The sequence below is a fragment of the Chlorocebus sabaeus genome, chromosome 29, assembly GCF_047675955.1.
Source record: "Chlorocebus sabaeus isolate Y175 chromosome 29, mChlSab1.0.hap1, whole genome shotgun sequence".
NCBI classification, from domain to species: Eukaryota; Metazoa; Chordata; class Mammalia; order Primates; family Cercopithecidae; genus Chlorocebus; species Chlorocebus sabaeus.
In genome coordinates, this window is record NC_132932.1 from 22,186,842 (window position 1) to 22,207,784 (window position 20,943).

At 46.2% G+C, this 20,943-nt stretch overlaps 1 protein-coding gene across 1 annotated transcript in view; it reads right to left on the minus strand.

Annotated features, from left to right (window-relative positions):
* Positions 1-1,041: 1,041 nt before the first annotated feature.
* FSD2 (fibronectin type III and SPRY domain containing 2) overlaps positions 1,042-20,943 on the minus strand; it is a 47,118-nt gene continuing 27,216 nt past the window's right edge. Inside the window, exons 9-15 of the mRNA XM_037987746.2 lie at positions 16,582-16,737; positions 14,288-14,422; positions 13,393-13,543; positions 10,430-10,563; positions 9,384-9,516; positions 4,438-4,614; positions 1,042-1,960 (exon numbers count right to left, since the gene is read on the minus strand). Coding sequence (XP_037843674.2) covers positions 1,708-1,960; positions 4,438-4,614; positions 9,384-9,516; positions 10,430-10,563; positions 13,393-13,543; positions 14,288-14,422; positions 16,582-16,737 — 1,139 coding nt within the window. The 3' untranslated portion in view covers positions 1,042-1,707. The remainder of the gene's footprint in view (positions 1,961-4,437; positions 4,615-9,383; positions 9,517-10,429; positions 10,564-13,392; positions 13,544-14,287; positions 14,423-16,581; positions 16,738-20,943) is intronic.

Here is a 20,943-nt window from a genome sequence, read left to right on the forward strand (position 1 = left end):
TGTTAGCCAGGATGGTCCCGATCTCCTGACCTCGTGATCCACCCACCTCGGCCTCCCAAAGTGCTGGGATTACAGGCTTGAGCCACCGCGCCCAGCCTGCTGTCCCTTGTTTCAGAGTAGACAGTCCAGGTTGGCAGGCTAGGTATGTGTGTGTATAATGAGTTATTAAATTGTCAGTGTGAACTGTTAATTCAGGAATCTGAGCTGCCATTTATACCAGTAGCCAGAGTTTAGTAGAAGATGAGAGTCTTTCAGTTTGTCAGGCTTTGCATGTGCTGGAAAACATCAGAGGTTTTTTTGTTTGTTTTTGAGACAGAGTTGCGCTCTTGTTGCCAAGGCTGGAGTGCAATGGCACAGTCTCGGCTCACTGCAGCCTCTACCCCCGGGTTCAAGCAATTATCTTGCCCCAGCCTCCTGTGTAGCTGGGATTACAGGCACCCACCACCAGGCCTGGCTAATTTTTTGTATTTTTAGTAGAGACAGGGTTTCACCAGAAAACATCAAAGTGGACTTTTTTTAAAACACAAAACCTTAAATGATGAGATTAGGGCATATCTGGGTTTAGAGGCATCCGTGGGACGTGATACTGAATTGTAATTGCTTCACAAATGGAATTATTCTGCAGCTTCACTCACAAGCTTTGAAAATGCTATGTGTGCAGAGCTTAAGTGGCAACTGGAAACTTGAACAGGAGAACCAGGAATGTAGCTGATGGAGTTGGGCATTGAGCTCACAGAATGGCCTGGGGGCAGTGAGGCAGGATGCCTGAAAGCTGCCTGGGTAGAGATCAGTCTTCCTTCCCATCCTCAGCTTTGCCCTCTGGTGGGCTGTTAATTTCTTTTAAAAAATTGTTGTTCATTTGCTAATATGCCACAGATGCCCTTCTGTTCTTTCACGCTGCCTCCATTCTAGGTTTTTTCCCATTTCTTGGCCGTAGGTCCTTTGCTGTAGTTTTGAAAGAGCCCTGCCATCCTTCACATGGAGAGCAGTGAGAGGCCAAAGAGCAGTGGCTGAAGAAGATACTCATTTATTCAACAAATACTTGGTGACAGCTGTTATATGTTAGCCCTTGGGGATCTAGCAATTAACAAAACAGGCACTGTCCCTGCCTTCGTGGAATTGGGCATTATAGAGGTAATTTCAAAATTAGAGAGTGGTGCATACTGTGTAGGAGTGGAACAGGGGGTTATAAAGAGTACATAGTGGAAGGGACCTCACCACAGTGCTGCTCACTATTGGGAAAATGAGGGTAGAAGACGTTGAGAAGGGCACACAGCTTCCCTGGTTTTCTACAGACAGCCTCTCGCCTTCTCAAGTATATTCTTGGCTGACTCATGAAATACATGAGTGTACCGGGGCTGCTGGAGCCATTAAGACTACCCTTCTCGTCTTCCAAGCTCTCTAGGTTTTGGAAACTCATATTTTGCATATACACAACTACAGTTTGACAACTTTAAAGACTTTTGAGTTCATTTAGTCTGAGCCTTTATTTTACAGCTGGGCCTGGTAATGACTATCTTAGCAGCACACAGGACTAGAATCCAGGTTGGGTGAAATGAGCGCCAGCACACCATTCTGCCAGATAATAACATGAGCCATAAATTGTGCTGGGCACATGGTGCTTAAATGCCATGTTCAGCCAGCTAAGGCGTGATTGGCTGCAAGAGGGGTAGGCATGGAAGACAGGAAACTGGACATCAGAATGTTCTAATAGAAAGTGACATGTTTTGGCATTGAAATGCCATTATGTACCTTTAGACACCCAGGGGTTTCCAAAGAAAAACAGGGATGCACAAATTCGTGAAGCTGACAACTAAATGTGTATAGATGCTGAGAAAGGTCCACATTGAAAAATGACAACTTGGAATTTTCATAGTCTAATAGAATGCCAATCTTCTTTGGAGGAACTGTTATTCTTATATCTGGAGTTGTTCTGTTGTGCAGAAATTCATACCTATGCCTGAAAATTAAATTTGACATAATAAAGTTTCAGTAATTCTATAGACTTACTATTTATAGAACATTTCATATTAATTTTATTGATAGTCCTATGATTTTGCTACTTTCTAGTATTAAATGACTACCAAAGTGACAAGCCATTTCTAAAACTATATTCTCTAAATTATCTCTTTTCTAAAATTTGTCCTAAGAAACATTTTCTTTTTTTTTTTTTAGACAGAGTCTCACTCTGTCACCCAGGCTGGAGTGCAGTAGTGCTGTCTCGGCTCACTGCAACCTCCACCTCCCGGGTTCAAGCGATTCTTCTGCCTTAGCCTCCTGAGTAACTGGTATTACAGGCATGTACCACCAAGCCCAGCTAATTTTTGTATTTTTAGTAGAGATCAGGGTTTCACTGTGTTGCCCAGGCTGGTCTTGAACTTCTGAGCTCAGGCAGTTGCTCACCTTGGCCTCCCAAAGTGCTGGGATTACAGGTATGAGCCTCTGCTCCTGGCCGAAACATTTTTCAAACATCATTTTTTCTCTAGTAACCTCTTAATCTAAGAAATTTACCTATAGCATCCTGAACTCTCTTGCATCTAAACTAGCACAGGAATAGAACATGTTTTTAAAATTTGGATTAGACATTTGAAACAGGGAACCTTGTGATTTTCCATGTGGTAAAATGGGCCTCTTGGCATAAGCTCTTCTCTGCACAGTTACTCCAATTCTTAAACTTTCAAATTGAGTGGGGAGCCAGTGGGCCTGTTACCAACCAATATTATATCACTATCCGTGCTCTGCATCCTGTGTACTTTGAAAAATGGCAGAAACCAAAACCTGTCACAGGAATTTCCTAACCCTGCTACCTACAGATACTTGAAAAGCTTTTTGTGTCAACAGGCTAGTCTAGGCTGCTGGGATGAACACTTGGAATACAATCTAAACATGTCAGAGGAAGCCAGCCTGTCTCTAGCCCATTTCACCTTATTTTAACTAAGCAGCTGCCAGAAGCTATATGAGTCCTTTCCTGTACTTTCTCTCCCACCACCAATGGAGTCTAATACTATGAGCCAAAAATGCAAATCTGCTAGGAGACCTTATCCTAGGATGCCTTACCTTCATTCTCCATTTGTAACGAGTGCGCGTGCGTGCACACACACACACACACACACCCCTACACACCCCTACATCTGTAAGAAACTGGCTTGGCTCTAGCATTTGGCCTGTAGCTTTTGCCCTTCCTTTGTCTTCCATCCCTCTTCTATTCTCTCTTCTTACTCCCCTTATTCCTCCCCCTACACGGACTTCTAAGCTTTCTTTATGCTCCCTTAGTTTTACTCTGCCCCTTGTTCTTGCCTTTCTAAAGAAGAGACTTTGATCTTTAGCCTTACTTCAGGCAGAATCCCCAAATCAAATATCTGCCTCAGTGTATAGTAATTCTTGCATTCCCCAAACTGGGTGTGAAGTTTAGTAGATTTCATTAGTGTCCTCATCTATTATCAGGGGGAAGTTGGTCTTCCCACTTATGCTTGGGCATGACACATAATGTGTAAATAACCATGATAGAGGACCATGGGCAGAGAACATTGGATGAACATTAATAGGATTCATCAAACCAAGGAGGGTCAGAGGCCCCATTTTACAAGGTGTGATGGGAAAGCAGTGTGGGGTCTTGTTTTTCAGTTTTTGAGGTGAAGGAAGGTTGTTCTAAGGCTGAAAGTTTATTCATTGACCTGGGCTGCATGAGACTTTTTTTCCTACTATATGGAACTACTCCATGTGTAAAGACAGAGTGCCCAGCAGCAGGAGCAAACCAGAATTAGCCATAACTACTAAGCCTCTTGCCCACATTCACTTAAAAAGATGGAACTGGGGCTTCAAAGCAAACTGTATTGACTTAATACTAAAGGTAAACAGAAATGAAAAAATCAATCACTTAAGTGGTTGGGAATGAACTCTTTGGAGCCAGCTGCTTGAGTTTGAATCCAAGTTCCAAATCCATGTCGTTTGGATTATCTAATTGCTGTGAAGTGTGGTCTTTTTATTTTTATTCTTTTATTTTTGTTTTTGTTTTTGTTTTTGTTTTTGTTTTAGAGAAGGGGTCTTGCTATATTGCCCAAGCTGGCCTTGAAGTCCAGGGCTCAAACGATCCTCCCACCTCACTCTCCTGAGTAACTGGGACTACAGGTGCACGCCACTGTACCCAGCATTCTGATTTTTAAAATGAGATAACACAATTGTGAGAAGTAAATGAGATAATGCATATAAGAGTACTTGGCACATAATTCTCCATAAATTTTAGCTATTTTTAGCTCAGAGAAAAGCTGCTCTTTCTCCTCTTACTTGGACTTTAGGGAAAGTGACTGGCAGCAACTCCTGAAATGTCTTAGAATATTTGTAAAACATAACGTGTGTCTTAATTATTGCTAGTAAAAAGGTCTTGCTGTAATCTTTCAAAAACAAATTTTAATTGTGAGTATCCAGATTTTACTTTACCTTGATGATGCAAATGTGTGCCTCATGCACCAGGAGAGGCAGTTTGCTCCCAGATCCTCCTGTTTAGTGACATCTTCAAAGGCCACACCAACTGTATAGTCCAAATGCTCATCCACCTCCACCTCCCAGTAATGGTGCCCTCGGACTGGAATTAGATTTCCCATGACAGCAACACACCTGGTTTTAGAAAGTGGAAGCATGTGTGATTTGGGGTGCCCCAAGCCTGGCTGTGCAGGTCAGTGAAGCCAGCTGCTGGGATCAATCAGTCGGTGGTCTACCAATGTGGTGGTAGGTGCTTCTGGACACTTAACTTGTAAAGCACCCTTAGCTCTCAAAGCTCAGTGGGCTGATGCTGAAGATTAAAGAAGATTATGATACAGCTTGGTAATGGGAGAGGAGGAGGCACTAAACCAACAGAACAAGTTTTGTTTGCTCTTTAAAATTGTTGGGGCTTTTATAGAAAAAGGTTTGGTTCACTTGTTCATAAAAAAAGAAAAGGGTTGAAAATATACAACACAGCACAGTTAAGGGAACCATAAGCTTGAAGTTCACCACCATTGCTTATTGTACTAAATGAACATGGAAGGCCTTTGAGGTAGCTATCATGTTAGGGATGACTCCTGGAGGAAGACAATAATTCAGAGGCCAGCCCAAGAAGAACAAGATAGCAGATTCCTCACAGATCATTAAAATCTACCTCCTTACCCCACTGCTGCTGACTGGGCAGGGCCCTGGACCCCTTTATTTGCACGTCAGGGGAGCCGGCTCCCCCCTTGAATGTACCAGACCCTGGGGGGGGGTCACTGGGGCCTAGATTTTGGGGGGGTCACCAGCCACTCCAGGGGCAGGGACCATTTCTTCATTTTCTGAAAGCACTTTAATGATTCCCCTTTCCCCAAACTCCAGGGAATGGAGGGGGGACCCCGCCAGCCAAAACATTCCCCCCTTTCCCAACCCCCATCTCCTCCTCTTCTAGCCCATGCCCTTCCCCGGTGGAGGGAGGGAGCAGGGAGCCCTCACTCTCCACGCCCTTTGCTTGCATCTGTATATAGTGTGAGCAGCAAGTAACCCTCCTCCTCCCTCCCCCCACCCCTCCTCAATGTAGTGGCCTTGGATAGCCTGTTTGTTAATAAAGACAATTCAACCAGCAAAAAAAAAAAAAAAAAAAAAAAATCTACCTCCAAGGTTGCACTGGGAACAATTATACTGACAAAGGTTAGAGTAATGTTTTGTTCTACATCAGCAAAGTATCAACACAGGAAAGTTTTCAGTGAAAATCAAATTATATTGGTATCTCCTTCAGGAGACTCCTACATTAACCAAAATATATATAGCCCTCAACATCCCTAGAAAGATTTGTTCAGTTTAAAATTTTCTCTCTACTCTCAAAACCCCAAGTTCTTACTGCCCAAGCAAAGCTTTGGGAAGGAGGTTGCATGTTGGTTAACTTCTACCTCGGTTACCTCACCTATAAAATGAGGCCATCTCTGCTTCAAGCTCCGGACTCACATTTCCACCTGTTGTTTCAAATTCGGAATGTCCCAAATGGAAAGTCATATTCCCACCCCTCTTATCTACCAAAGTTTGGGGTGTAGTGGGGAGGGATACATACTTCTCACATCTCCATTTTGGTTAATATAGTCATTATCTACCTGATAACCCCTTGGCAGAAAACTAAGATGGGAATAATGAAGTGGCTACAAGGTTACCTTCCAGTTTGATTTCTGCTTCAACCCTTAATAGCATTATACTCTTGGGCAAGTTACTTCTCTGTGTTTTAATTAGTTTTCTCATCCGTCAACTGGGATTGATAATAGTACAGACCTCACAGGGCTGTTGGGATGATTGCATGAGATGAAGTATATTTAGCACTTGGTAAGCACTTTATAAATATGGCAATATGATAGTCCCTGACTCATCTCCCTCTCTGTTGCCCTTTAAACAGGGGACCAGCTAGCCTTGTTGGTTTTATGTGCTCAACAGCTGTTGACTCCACTGACTCCTCTCATGTACCGTACTGCATAGTTAAGCCCTCCATAGTCTCCTCTCTGGTCTCTTTGTTTCCCATCTGCCTTTGCCTTTCCCTTTCCCTCTCCCTCCCCAGCTCATGTTCTACCATGCACTGAAATCTTTCTGAAATGTAATCTGATCTTGTTCCCCTGCTTTAAATCATCCAATAATTCTCACCACATAGAGGATAAAATCCAAACTTTTATTGTGTATGTACTGGACTTTCTCTGACTTTCCTGCCTCATCTTCCACCTCTTCCCATCGTGGACCCTATATTGCAGACATACCAAATTCCTCATATTTCTCCAAACATGATCTTTTTGGCTTCTTTCATATGTACATGTACAAAGCAACTATCTGCCTTGTTGGCCTAGAGAACTCCTATTTATCCTTCATGCTTTTGTCCTTCCAAGTCTTTGTCCTTGGGGCTCCTACAATGCTTTGTCCATAAATCTACCTTACCTTTAATGTGTGTGCCTTTTGCATGCACGTCTCCTCCACTTGAGATCTGAGTCTTAGGTGGGCGAGGACTGTATCTTTATCTCTTTATCCCCCAGGACAGCACAATGTTTCACAGGGCAACAGCTACATTGGCAACTGGATATTAAAATGGGACTGTCTAACTCAGCTTAGCTGGATCCCCAGAAGCCAAGAACCAAACGATACGTGTAAAGAACTCCTGTATTTCATGGTGAGATGTTAGAAATAGACCCCTAGGCAGAAGTTTAGAAGGAGAGAGCCAAAAACTGGGTTCATAGCTTTTCAGTGTAATAACAAAGGGTTGAATTTGAAGATGCTTGAGGCTTTGCCCAGAGAGCTTTCTTATTCACACAAAGGAAGAGTGAAGTAGCAGTGGCCTCATCCAAGGTGTGTGTTTTCCCAGGACCAGGTGTGACTGGCAACCACCACAGGGATGCTGTCTTAGTGCTGTTTTTGAGGGGGTCCTGTCCAAGAGGGCTTTCTGTGGGGGTCAAGGAGACCTCAGCAGAAAGATGCTAGAGTTGTGTGGATGCAACGGTTGAAGGGTAGCAAAGGGCCCCTGGAGGGAGGGGGACTGCCTGGGGCCCACAGCTGTGGTCAGAGGGGCTTATGACAGTGCCCATGAGAGTAGCTTTAAACGTTGCTTTGGTGCCAGTCAGGCAAGACCTTTATTGCTGCTTACTCCTCTCTACACCCTACAAACCTGGGTTGAAAGGGCAGAGGAGGAAAGGACAAAATCTTTTCCTCTGCACCTGCTCTTTCACACTGACACTTGCATACAGTAGGTGCTTAACCCATGTGCAATAAAAAGGCCAGCAGGAAGCCAGGGTCAGAGGAAGAGCCAGCTGAGGGGACTATCCAGGACCCAGGTAGGGAGGCTGGATAGTTTTCCATCAGCGGCCCTTCCAGCCCTAATAGGAGAGCCCCTTTGCTTCCCTAGAAGATCCTCTTGACTCTAAAAATCAACCTACCAAGAACTATTTTTGCCCTGGATATCAGGAAGCTGAGAGGCTGTATTTGTTTAATCTTAGAAACTGAATTAGCCCTTGAAGTTAACCTGTGTCCTTTCTTTTCTCCCATTGCTTTGATTTTTCTATTTCAGTATTTTTATTTGCCCCTTGTTTTGTCTGTTAACTTTGGAAAGAAGTAAGGAATATGTAAGTAATTTCAACATATGTTGTGTACCAAGCTTTAGAAATAGCTGGACCAGCCAGCCAGCTTCTTTGGTGGGCCACCCCGCCCACAGGTCATGCACCAGCACAATGATGGTTTTCCCCTCACTTTGGAACAGTCTCACTCCATGGCCAGTTTTCTATCAGGAGTTTTGCTATAAGGTACCACAGTGCAGGAGAAAGAGCACTGGGCTAACCGGTGGGAAATCTAGGTCCTTGTTTATGTTCTCCCACTAGCCCACAGCATGACCCCTGTGAAGCAGAACAGAGTCTGGGGGCAGGGAACATAAGGACTTCCTAGAACTAAATTAAGTGGAAAAACCCCAACCTTCTAAGTCCAAGTAAATAACTTTGTATTTCAGCTGTGGCAGGAAACATACTCTTCATTTGCACAGGGTGTACACCGAGTAAATGACTTTGTAACTTCACTTTAGCCTCTTCATATGCATAGGGTGTACACCAAGTAACCAGTGGGAACCTCTAGAGGATATTTAAACCCCAGAAAATTCTGTAACCCGGCCCTTGAGCCGCTTACTTGGTCTGTTCCCACCCTGTGGAGTGTGCTTTCATTTTCAATAAATCTCTGCTCTTGTTGCTTCATTCTTTACTTGCTTTTTTTTTTTTTTTTTTTTTAAGGAGTCTCACTCTGTTGCCCAGGATGGAGTACAGTGGCGCCATCTCCGCCCTGCGGGTTCAAGCGATTCTTCTGCCTCAGCCTCCGGAGTAGCTGGGATTACAGGCACGCGCAACCACGCCCAACTAATTTTTGTATTTTTAGTAGAGATGGGGTTTCGGCATGTTGGCCAAGCTGGTCTTGAACTCCTGACCTCAGGTGATCCGTCTGCCTCGATCTCCCAAAGTGCTGTGATTACAGGCGTGAGCCACCGTGCTTGGCCTCTTTCCTTGCTTTGTTTGTGCGTTTTGTCCAATTCTTTGTTGAGAACTCTAAGAACTTGGACACCCTCCACTAGAAATACCTGTCCCACCCTCATGACCACTGGCTGCTCCAGCTCTGGCAGCCTAAGACCCGGGGACCATGCCCTGCCAGGGGACCGCGCCCTCCCCTGACCTCGCCCTCCCAGGGGGCTCTTCTGCCGGCACCTGCCCGACCCCTCTCACCCACACTCCTCTGGGTCCCCTCCCCACTAGGCTCCCCTCTCCTCACTCATTTCCGGGATTCCTTTTCCCTCAAGGCTGCCTCCATGCCATATTCGGATTTGACCTGAATAGCAGGGCACCTTCGGGAAGTTCACAGAACGCCCTTGTGAGAGGTTGACAAAGTACCTGGTGAAGCGGGTGTCGCTGGATGACAGCTCCCTGGCGGGGATTCTCCTTTCACTTCGTACGACTGTAAGTCCATCTTCAGAAATGATCAGCCAGGGATGGCAGGTGTCCTTGTTTAGGCGAAAGTAGCTTCCTGTGGGAGGAGGAGCACACAGAAGACCTGCAGCCAGTCACTTGCTTTCTCCCCATGGGCGGTGGTGGCCGGCTTAGCTTCGTGTGGGATACACCTAAGCCTGGACCTGGCCTAGTAATAGGCGTCCCGTTAACAAAGATGGCAATTAACACTCATTGGGCAGTCTTGTGTGCCTAGTATGCCCTTCAATCCTCACTACGACCCTTAGAAACAGGTGTTACTATTTCCATTTTGAAGTTGAGGAAATGGAGGCACAGGGTGGTTAAGAAATCAGCTGGCAAATGATAGAACTTAAACTTGAACCCCAATCCCCTCTGATTCCAGAGGCTGTGCTCTTTACCTCTAGCTGTAATGCCTATATATGGATAAGAATGTCTAACCTATTTGCCAAGGGAAATAGGAATTGAGGGACTTCTTTTTTTGTTTTTTGTTTTTTGAGACGGAGTCTCGCTCTGTCACCCAGGCTGGAGTGCAGTGGCGCCATCTCGGCTCACTGCAAGCTCGGTCTCCCGGGTTCACGCCATTCTCCTGCCTCAGCCTCCCAAGTAGCTGGGACTACAGGCGCCCGCCACCACGCCCGGCTAATTTTCTGTATGTTTTAGTGGAGATGGGGTTGCACCGTGTTAGCCAGGATACTCTTGATCTTCTGACCTTGTGATCCGCCCGCCTCGGGCTCCCAAAGTGCTGGGATTATAGACGTGAACCCCCGTGCCTGGCCTGAGGGACTTCTTAATGATCCATTTGACTTGCAATTAGGGCAGTGGGGGACACCCCTGAACTCCTTCTGGGCTGACTTGCCACGTGTCCATATCTGTGCATATTCATCAATTTCCCAGTGAAGTCATAGCATCACTGGGTCTGCCACAGAGTGGCCACTTTGGGTCCCAGAGACTATGTGGGCTGGGGCACAGACCTATGGTGTGGACTGTAGCTGGCTCGCTCCTCACGCTGGGGCCCCCCATGTTGAGGGCTCGCACACAGATAATGTAGCTCCGCCCCGGCTGCAGCTGCACCAGGGACTCGCAGGTCGGGATGCCTACAACAGACCTGTACAAGGAAGCAGAGCTGCAGTCAGAATGGGACCAGGACACCTGGGCCCAAGCACCAGGCATCCCTTTCAAAGCTGGGAGGTTTAACTCACTCTTGCGCCCCTGTCCTCTGATCCACACTTACAGCAGCACAGCCAGGAGTGCTGGCTGCCCCTTGGCATTCCCTCCCACAGTCTCTGGTCTGCTCTTCTCACTTCATTGCTACTTCTTGTGTTTGTGGCTGTCTCCTCTCCAAGTCCCTCATTCTGGTTTCCCAGGCACCCAGCACCGCGCTTGGCATATGGCTAAAACTGCATCATGGAGTGTGCATGCAGTGGAATCCAGTGTGTCTCTGTCTGTCTGTTAGGATCATAATGTCTCTGAGGTCACGGGCTGAGTACCGCTATTCTTAGTACAGTGCTGGGCCCATAGAAGGCCCTCACTTCAGCCAGGTGCGATGGCTCACGTCTATAATTCCAGCACTTTGGGAGGCTGAGGCCGGTGGGTCACTTGAGGTCAGGAGTTCGAGACCAGCCTGGCCAACATGGTGAAACCCTGTCCCTACTAAAACTACAAAAAGTAGCCGAATGTGGTAGCAGATGCCTGTAATCCCAGCTACTCAGGAGGCTGAGGCAGGAGAATTACATGAACCTGGGAGTTGGAGGATGCAGTTAGCAGAGATCATCACGCACTCCAGCCTGGGCGACAGAGTAAGACTCTGTCTCAAAAAAAAAAAAAGAAGGTCCTTGATTCATGTTTATGAACAAATAATTCTAACTAGAGCTGAAAGGGTTAACTGCTATTAACACACTGAGAACAGCTGCCTATTGGAAATAATTCAAGGTATTTAAATTGTACTATACAGAAATATAAGCCCATAATTGCCACTGTCTATATTGCTGTGGTCGCCAACCCCATGTCAGTCCAGTGGGCAAGAAAAGTCTTTAGGGTGAGGCCCATTTACCAATACAACATCCTCACCCAGATGAGGCCAGGTTGTCTAGGTTATCTTCAGGCTGCAGCTCTGGGCCAGAGGGGCACTTTTATGCATTCAATAAATATTAACTAAACTCCTTAGGTTCCAGGCACTGTATAGGGAGGCCCTCAGAAAAACCAAATGTAGTTACTGCCCTCATAGAGCTTACAGTCTAGATGGGAAGAGCAGCATTCTTCAGGCAATCACTGGAAGGAATGTAAGATGGTAACCATGACAAGTTGACAGTGTGCTATAGCATATAATGGTGGGGGGAGGATGGCTTTTGAGCAGAGCTCTGAAGAATGCTGAAGAGGTAACTGGATGAAAAAGGGACAGAGGAGTCTCCTTCACAGGAGAAGCATGTGCCAAGGCCCTGTGGCAGGAAGGAGTGTGAAAAGTAGGAGGAACTGAAATGTGACCACTGTGGCGGGAGCTTTAGAGGGAGGGGAGCTGGTGTGAGAGGAGTTGGAGAGGCAGGAAGGGGCCAGAGCCTATGAACGAGTTTTGCCTTTTCTTCAGCAATGGGCTGCCATGATTGGATTTGTACTGGAAGAATATGCAACAGCTCTCAGGTCATCTCTCAGGTTACTGACCAGCCCTCTGGTGACCTCATCATTGTGAGTTGGTCCCAGGTGTCAAGTGCTCCTAAAGTATCAGCATAAATTGCAAAGGAAACCTGAACCATTAGGATGGCCAGAACCACTGGACACCCTGCCCCACTCCTGAGTATCCCCAGAGTGGATTACCAAGGTCAGCCTCCATGTGGCCATGGACATGCAGATTCCACCTGGAACAGATGGATGGGTGGCATATGGCCATGTTTCAAACCTGGCATTTAGCATAGAAGAATCTGCTTCCGTAACAGTTGACACCAATCCCTCTTCATTTCTCCAGCTCCAGGTCGGTGCAACCCTGTGCTCCACAGCAGGGGAGCCCCTGGTCCTGGTGGCTGGTGCTGGCCTGCCTGGCTGGTTCATCCCCTTTCACAAGCTTCTGTAAACCAGAGGTAAACCTATGCTTCCTCCATCATAGGCTGCTGGAAACTCAGGTTCTGTGAGCCCTTGTGGTCACTGAGTCCAACTCTTATCAATTTGTGAACCCCTCCAGCTCTCAGAGAATGAGGGGTGAACATGAGCTTCCAGACAGTCTTCTATGATAGATGAAACATTCTTTGTACATTGAGCTCTGATCTCTTTTGTTTTCGCCTATGAGTTTCACCCTCTCCTCTCTGAATTCCAGCTAGGTGGGTCTTTCAGTTCCTCCAGCTGCTCACTCCTGCCCCCAGGGTGTGTGTCCATGCAGCCCCCTCCCGCTGGAGCACCCCTGCATTCACTGTTCTTGGGGCTCAGTCTTTCCCATCTGTTCAGGTCTCAGTTTAAACATCTTCTTTATCCAAAGTGGATCCTCACCTCCACCACCATTCTGTTTTATTACATTTCTTTTTCCTTCCTAGCACTGCATATTTTGCACATTGCTTTGTTTTCTTGCCTTTTGTCTATTTCCCCACCAGACTGTCAGCCCCATTAGGGCAGGAAATTTATCCATCTAGTTCCCAGTGCCTTGCACAGGACCTGACACCACCCAGGCACTCAATGCTTGTTGAATGAATGAATGAATGAATGAATGGGAAACCTTACTTCAGCTAAAACAACAACAACAAAACCTGAGGTTCAACCAACTTATTCATTCACTCATCATTCACCTTCAGTAATAGCATTCCAGCTACTTCTCATGAACACTAAGCAACCAAAAATTGAGATTCCTGTGTATCAAAAATGCCAACCTTCTCTTCAGACTCCATATACTTCCTAAGCCATGTCACTGTATCAGGTGTCAGGGCTCTCGTGCCCAGCAAATGCCCTTATGACTCACTCAGTTACACCTGAGGCCTCTGGACTTTCAGCCTGGGTCAGCTCCACAGTGTACGAGTCCACAGGATTCAGGTTCCCAGACTCCCAGCAAATCAGCACAGCCTCTTCACAGCTCCTTATCTCTTTTGTTTTTATAATGGGGGGAGAAGGCGCTAAATGTGGGAGAAAGGGAGAGATGAACAACTGTTGGGTTCATTTCCAGTCATTTTGTTCAGAGCCACGGACAAACATCACAGCCACCTTCTTCCTCCCACAAAAGAGATTCAGTGCAATCAAAAGCAAACCAGGGAATCCCTTCCAGATGTTTCTGGAGTAGAAGATGGTTGCAAGGTTTAAATGTCAGTGTGACGGAGAGTGGCAGTTTTTTATATTTCGAGACCAACCATCAGAAAATATCACTGTCGGCTGAGCACAGTGGCTCACGCCTGTAATCCCAGCACTTCGGGAGGCCGAGGCGGATGGATCACTTGAGTTCAGGAGTTCGAGACCAGCCTGGCCAACATAGTGAAACACCATCTCTGCTAAAAATATTTAAAAAAAAAAAAAATCAGCCAGACGTGGCAGACACCTGTAATCCCAGCTACTCGGGAGGGTGAGGCAGGAGAATCTCTTGAACCTGGGAGGCGGAGGTTGTAGTGAGCAGAGAGAGCAGAGATCATGCCACTGCACTCCAGCCTGGGCGGGACTCCATCTCCAAAAAAAAAAAAAAAGAAAAGAAAAAAATGTCACTGTCAAACTAGGCGTGTAGATTTGGTGTATTAAAGAGAAGAAACAAAATGTACACAGCTCTTCCTACCCTTCCAAATGAAATCAAGAGCTCTGCCTTGTCTAGAAACCCACGACTCCGGTGTCCCCTTGACTGAAAGCCCTGTTATAGGAAATGAGTAGCCCATTACCTGTCATGTACACTGCATGCTCGCTAGAGGGACTGGGGCCAGCCCTGTTGTGAGCTGTGACCCAAAATTCATACTGGGTATTTGGCACAAGGTTTGTCACTGAGCAATATGTTTCTTTGGCGGTCACTGTAAATGCTAGGGGAAAAAAAAAAGATAAAAATTCAACCCTAAAAACTGGCCAAGTGGCTCCAAATTCATTATGCCGAATCCCACAGTAGTAGATTACAAAACTGGCTGTAAATTCCTCCCATCCCTGTATGCACTCCCTCTGCAGCATGACTTTGCTGCTTCTTCCATTCAGAGCTTCCTTCCTTCTCTCTATTCCTTGAAACTGGGCTTAGCTGTGTGACTAGCTTTGGTCAATGAGGCAATAGCAAATGATAAAGCAGAGGCGTGGGAAGTGCTGGTGCACAGAGGCTTGCCCTCTTGCTGCTGGGGACGCTTCCATTACCATGTGAGCAAGCCCAAGCCAGCCTCCTGGAGGATGCGAGACCGCAGGGAGAGAGACTCCAGCTGCCCAAGTCCTCCCGGCTATCCTATCTGAGACAAGTAAATGAGGCCATCCTAGACCAACCAGCCCTACCCAAGGTGGTTCAGAATAGAACTGTTTGGCCAGCCCACAGAATTAAATAATAGGGCCGGGCGCAGTAGCTCACGCCTGTAGTCCCAGCACTTTGGGAGGCTGAGGCATCCGGATCACAAGGTCAGGAGACCGAGACCATCCTGGCTAACAGTGAAACCTCATCTCTATTAAAAATACAGAAAATTAGCTGGGCGTGGTGGTATTTGCCTATAGTCCCAGCTACTCAGGAGGCTGAGGCAGGAGAATCACTTTAACCTGGGAAGCAGAGGTTGCAGTGAGCCGAGATTGTGCCACTGCACTCCAGCCTGGGCAACAGAGCAAGACTCCATCTCAAAAACAAACAAACAAAAAGAATAATAATTGTTTGTTATTTTAAGCCACTAAGTTGTAGGGGGTGGGGAGGGGGTTTGGTTATGCAGCAAAAACTGACACAACTCCAGACTTCCCCAGAATCTTGAAAGGCAGTGATAACTCTTAATTTACCTTCAGATATCAGTTCCTTTATAGCAAAATGGTCAGTTTGAAAGATCTTTATAGATTGCCACAACACAGCCCCAATACAATGGCTTCTGTGTATCTGCAGGGGTGCTGGCAGGGTTGATTTGTGGCAAAAGCTGGGGTTAATCACATCTGACTTCCTAGTCCCCAACCTCCCTTTTCAAAGTTCCTCGCCCCTCTCCATGTCCTCTTTAGTCTTTATTCTGACCACTCTTACCCTCCCTCATCATCGCTTAAATTTACTCTTACTTTTCTCAAGAATTCCCCTTCTTTCCTGGGCAGAAACACCATCCTCAGCTTCTGGAACTCAGCCCTCCATCTGCATGGTCTGCTACAATGAGCAGACCTTGGGGCAGGATGCCTACACACCTGATTCACATCCTCATTCTGCCATAACTCACTGTGTCCTCATGGACAGCTTCTTTCTCTCTGAGTCTCAGTTTCCTCGTCTATAAAACGGAGATCTCTAAGTCTCTTTCCAGCAATCCCATTCCAACCCCCATGCCCAGGACAGGCACTGTCAGCCTGGCCCTGATCTCTTGAAATCTTCAGATGCTCAGCTGGGGCTCTTCTGTTGTTTGACCCTCACTCCTTAAGAGAGAATGGCTTATTGATTATTGTGGTGTGGGGGGCCCTACCCCAGCTATAACCCCACACCAGCCAGTCCCATTTCCGAGGAAAAGGATGTTGGCCAAGAGCTGCCCAGAGTGGAGGCTGGGGGCCATCTCAGGAGTTGTCTCCACCTGGGATCAGCAGCAGCCCTTCCAGGCTGCAGAGGCCCCCTCACCCCTCATGGGGTCTGCAGATGAATCCTCCAGTTTCTCCTGCAGCACAAGGCCGCTGTGAGAGGAGCACCAGCCTGACCCTTAGATGCCAGGACAAGCTAGAATCCAGCTAGCCCAACCTCCTTGACAAGGGGTGCCCCTGGTCCCTCCTGCACACAGTGCAGCCAGAGACTGGTCCCAGGGACAGCTCTGACCCAATGGCTGTAGATACGCTTCAGACCCCTTCACCTGGCCTTACCGTCCTCCCCAGTCAGGCCCCATCATGCCTTGCTACCCTTTCTGCCCTGCTCACCTGTCTGCATCCAATCCTCTGCACGTGTAGACCCATCCTGTCTCCACTATCCCAACTGCCAGGAAGACAGGGCCCAGGTCCCTGGGGAGCCTGAACTGTTCCCATGAACATAAGCATGTTCCTGGCAGAGCCTCACCTGCTTGGTCCTTCCCAGGTGAGCTGTCCTGCACTGGCCGGTAGGACAGCTGATAGCTCTCCACGGTGTCATCGGAGTATAAGCTCCAGCACACTCGGACTGAGGAACCTGTGGCTGAGTTAGGGGCCTGCGGATTTATGACTGGAGCAGAAGGAGCTAGGAAAAGAAAAGAAAAAAAAAAGAGGAACCTCTAATAGAGGTGTGGGGTGAGAGTGGCCCCTTTCCCATGACCATTGATCCCCCAATGAAGCCACAGCCTTTGGGAATGGAAGAGAAAGTCCAGAGTAGACAAGGATGGGGACACACAGCCTCTCAAACGTGAGTCTGCAAAATACAACCAGTATATTCATTCTTGCTTTGACAAGTGCAGATGAGCTTAGGGAGCAGGGGTCGGTGGCAGGGACTCAGACTAAGGCATAGACTTGGAGTCCTGCTCCAGGTTGTGGGTCCTCTGGCCCTTCTGTGGCACTTAAAGATGCAGGACAACGAGGATCACAGCACTGCTGCCTCAGCAGAGAGAAAGAAGCCCTCAACAAGGAGGTTCTGCTTTCATTGATGGTGTGGGAAAAGGGGGCATCCAGGGACCATCTCCCACATTAGTGAGAGAACATTGGGGTGGCCCAGTTGTGCTTTTCAGAACCAACTTCTTTAGAGTCCATCTACTAAGCTAATTATTTTCTTCTCTGTAGGTGAGTACTTCTATCTTCCCCACCCCCATACAATCTCACGCACACAACCGAGAATAAGAACAAGTGGTGTTTTCCCTCCATAATTCTTTTTTCTCTCTTTGAGACAAAGTCTCACTCTGTCGCCCAGGCTGGAGTGCAGTGGCATAATCTTGGCTCACTGCAGCCTCCACATCCCGATTCAAGCGATTCTTGTGCCTCAGCCTCCTGAGTAGCTGGGACTGCAGGTGCACACCACCAGGCCCAGCTAGTTTTTTGTATTTTTAGTAGAGACAAGTTTTCACCATGTTGGCCAGGCTGGTCTTGAACTCCTGACCTCAAGTGAACTCCTGCCTCTGCCTCCCAAAGTGCTGAGATTACAGGTGTGAGCCACTTGTACCCGGCCCTTTCCTCTATAATTCTTCTCCCATGGCAGCATCTCCCTCCATCCAAGACTTTTAATGTCCTTAGTTTCAAAAGTTGAAATTGATCAACCCATGTAAGAGCACAGCTGAACTTAAAGGAGTTTGAATTAGTTTTGGCTCATCCTTTGCTTTCTGGTCCAGAGCTGAAAGATCATAACGTGACAGAGGCAAGGAGGAAGATATTATATCCCCAATGACAAAGTTCAGGGTGCTCAACAGATGTCCTGCTAGACACTGTCAAATACAGCTTCACCTGGAGATGCAGTGTAAGAAAATGGATGTTCTGGGAGCTTTTAACCCCTCAGGAAGCACTAGATGCAAGCAGGAAGGTGATGGTTTATGTGAGATCCGGACACAGCGAAGTGAAGAAAAATGTCTCTGCTTCTCAAGCACAGATTTGGGCAATAGTGCCTTTCCTTCCCAATGACTAAGCCTGATTATTTGGGCAGCACCATTCCTAGATGGGGAAAAGAACCATCCAGTGGACGTCATCGCTCCATGAAATCTCTCCTTGACCCAGTGATTCTAAGAATGGTCCCTAAGATCTATGATTAAAGATTTGCATTACAGTATGGTTTACAATGGTAAAAAAAAAAAAAAAAAAAAAGAGTTAGAAACACCCCAGTATCTAACAATTGAGGATTAAATAAACAAATTAAAGTATGTAGCCACTAAAGTGATATTATAAAAGAATTTATCAGGTTGAGAAAATATCTATCAAAATTGTTTTGCTATAAAAAGAGCATATTACAAACAGCAGATTACAAAACAGAATGACTCAAGTTTTATAACAAAAATACTGTGCAAGGAAAAACCTAAAATGGTATACACAACATTGTCCACAATCATGTTGTTCAGTGTTAGTGAGAAAGGGAAAGCAAGCAGTTGAAAAAAGAGGAGTTACAGACTATCCTTATAAATAAGTAATTATAATAATATTTTATTGTCTTCCATTTTCTTGAGACAGCTTCTCACTCTATCACCCAGGCTGGAGTGCAGTGGGGCAATCATAGCTCACTGCAGCCTTACTCTTGGGCTCAAGCAATCCTCCTACCTCAGTCTCCCAAGTAGCTGGGGCTATAGGTGTACGTTGCCACCCCAATCTAATTTTTAAGATTTTTTTTGTAGAGATGGGGTCTTGCTACATTGCCTAGGCTGGCCTCAAACTCCTGAGCTCAAGCAATCTGCCCACCTCAGCCTCCCACAGTGCTGGGATTATAGGCGTGAGTCAGCATGCCTGGCCCACAATAATACTTTAAAGAGCTACTTGGCACCATGTAATACGTTGTACGTAAGTTATCTCATTTAATTCTTGACATATTCCTATGAGGTATTATGATGTCCATTTCTACAGATGAAGAAACCAAGACTCAGAGAGGTTAGGTGAATTGTCCAGAGTCACACTGCTAGGAAGTGGCAGAGTTGGGATTCTCACGAGATCCATAGAATTCCAAAGCCCATCTCTTAGCCACGATGCTAAACACAGATACCCAGGAGGAACCTCAGAGAGGTCAGCCTCTGTTCTCACTTATGAGCCATAAAGACAAAAATAGGAAGTTTGAGGGAAAAAATACTTTTTTAGATGGAGTCTCGCTCTGTCACCAGTTTGGAGTGCAGTAGCGTGATCTCAGCTCACTGCAATCTCTGCCTCCCGGGTTCAAGCCATTCTCCTGCCTCAGCCTCCCAAGTAGCTGGGATTACAGATGCATGCCACCACAGCCCTGCTAATTTTTGTAGTTTTGGTAGAGATGGGGTTTCACCATGTTGGCCAGGATGGTCTCAATCTCCTGACCTCATGATCCACTCGCCTTGGCCACCCGAAGTGCTGGGATTACAGGCGTGAGCCACCACGCCTGGCCTTCTTTCTAAATCTTTATGATTTTTTTCAGACATCGACATTTCCTATTCAAAGCTCAGGGGTTCTGCGGGGTTTTCTACAATAAAATCATATAATCTGGCTGGCCATGGTGGCTAACGCCTGTAATCCCAGCACTTTGGGAGGTCGAGGCAGGTGGATCACGAGGTCAGGAGTTTGAGACCAGCCTGGCCAACATAGTGAAACCCCGTGTCTACTAAAAATATAAAAAATTAGCCAGGCATGGTGGCAGGTGCCTGTAATCCCAGCTACTCGGGAGGCTGAGGCAGCAGAATCGCTTGAACCCAGGAGGCTGAGGTTGCAGTGAGCTGAAATCGCACCATTGCACTCCAACCCAGGCAACAGTGTGAGACTCCGTCTCAAAAATATATATATATGTGTGTGTATATATATGTGTGTATATATGTGTATGTATATGTATATGTGTGTGTATATATATGTATATATATTTTATATATATAATTTGCAAACAGAGGCAGTTTCTCTTTTTCCTTTTCAATTTGGATGCCTTTCTATCTTTCTCTTGCTTAATTGCTCTGGCAAGGTCTTCTAGCACTATGTTGAATTGGAGTGTTGAGAGTGGGCATCTTTGTCTTGTTCCTGATCTTAAAGGAAAATATTTCAACTTTTCACCATTGAGTATGATGTTAGCTGTGGGATGTCATATATGACATTTCTTATAATGTTTGCTCTAATCTTTATTATTTCCTTTCTTCTGCAAAATTTGGGCTTAGCTTGTTCTTTTTCTAGTTCCTAGAGGTGTAAAGTTAGGTTGTTTATTTGAGATCTTTCTTCTTAATGTAGGTGCTTATTGCTATAAATTTCCTTTGTAGTATTTCTTTTGCTGTGTCACATAAGTTTTGGTATGTTGTGTTTCATTTTTATTTATCTCAAGATTTTTTAAATTCCCTTTTGATTTCTTCTTTGGCCCATTGATTGCTCAGGAGTGTGTTGTGTAATTTCCACATATCTGTGAATTTTCCAATTTTTTCTTGTTATTGATTTCTAGTTTCATACCATGTGATCATAAAAGATACTTGAGGCCAGGCAGAGTGACTCAGGCCTGTAATCCCAGCACATTGGGAGGCTGAGGTTGGAGGATTACTTGACACCAGGAGTTCAAGAACAGCCTGGGCAACATAGTGAGAACTCATCTCTACAAAAAAATTGAACACATTGGCTGGGTATGGTGGCATGGACCTACAGTCCTAGCTACTTGGGAGGCTGAGGCGGGAGGATTTCTTGAGCCCAGGAGTTGGAGTTTGCAGTGAGCCACAATCACACCACTGTACCCCAGGCTGGGCAACAGAGCAAAACCCTATCTCAAAATAGTAATGATAATAACAATAAAAGATACTTGATACAATTTCATTCTTCTTACATTTGTTAAGGCTTG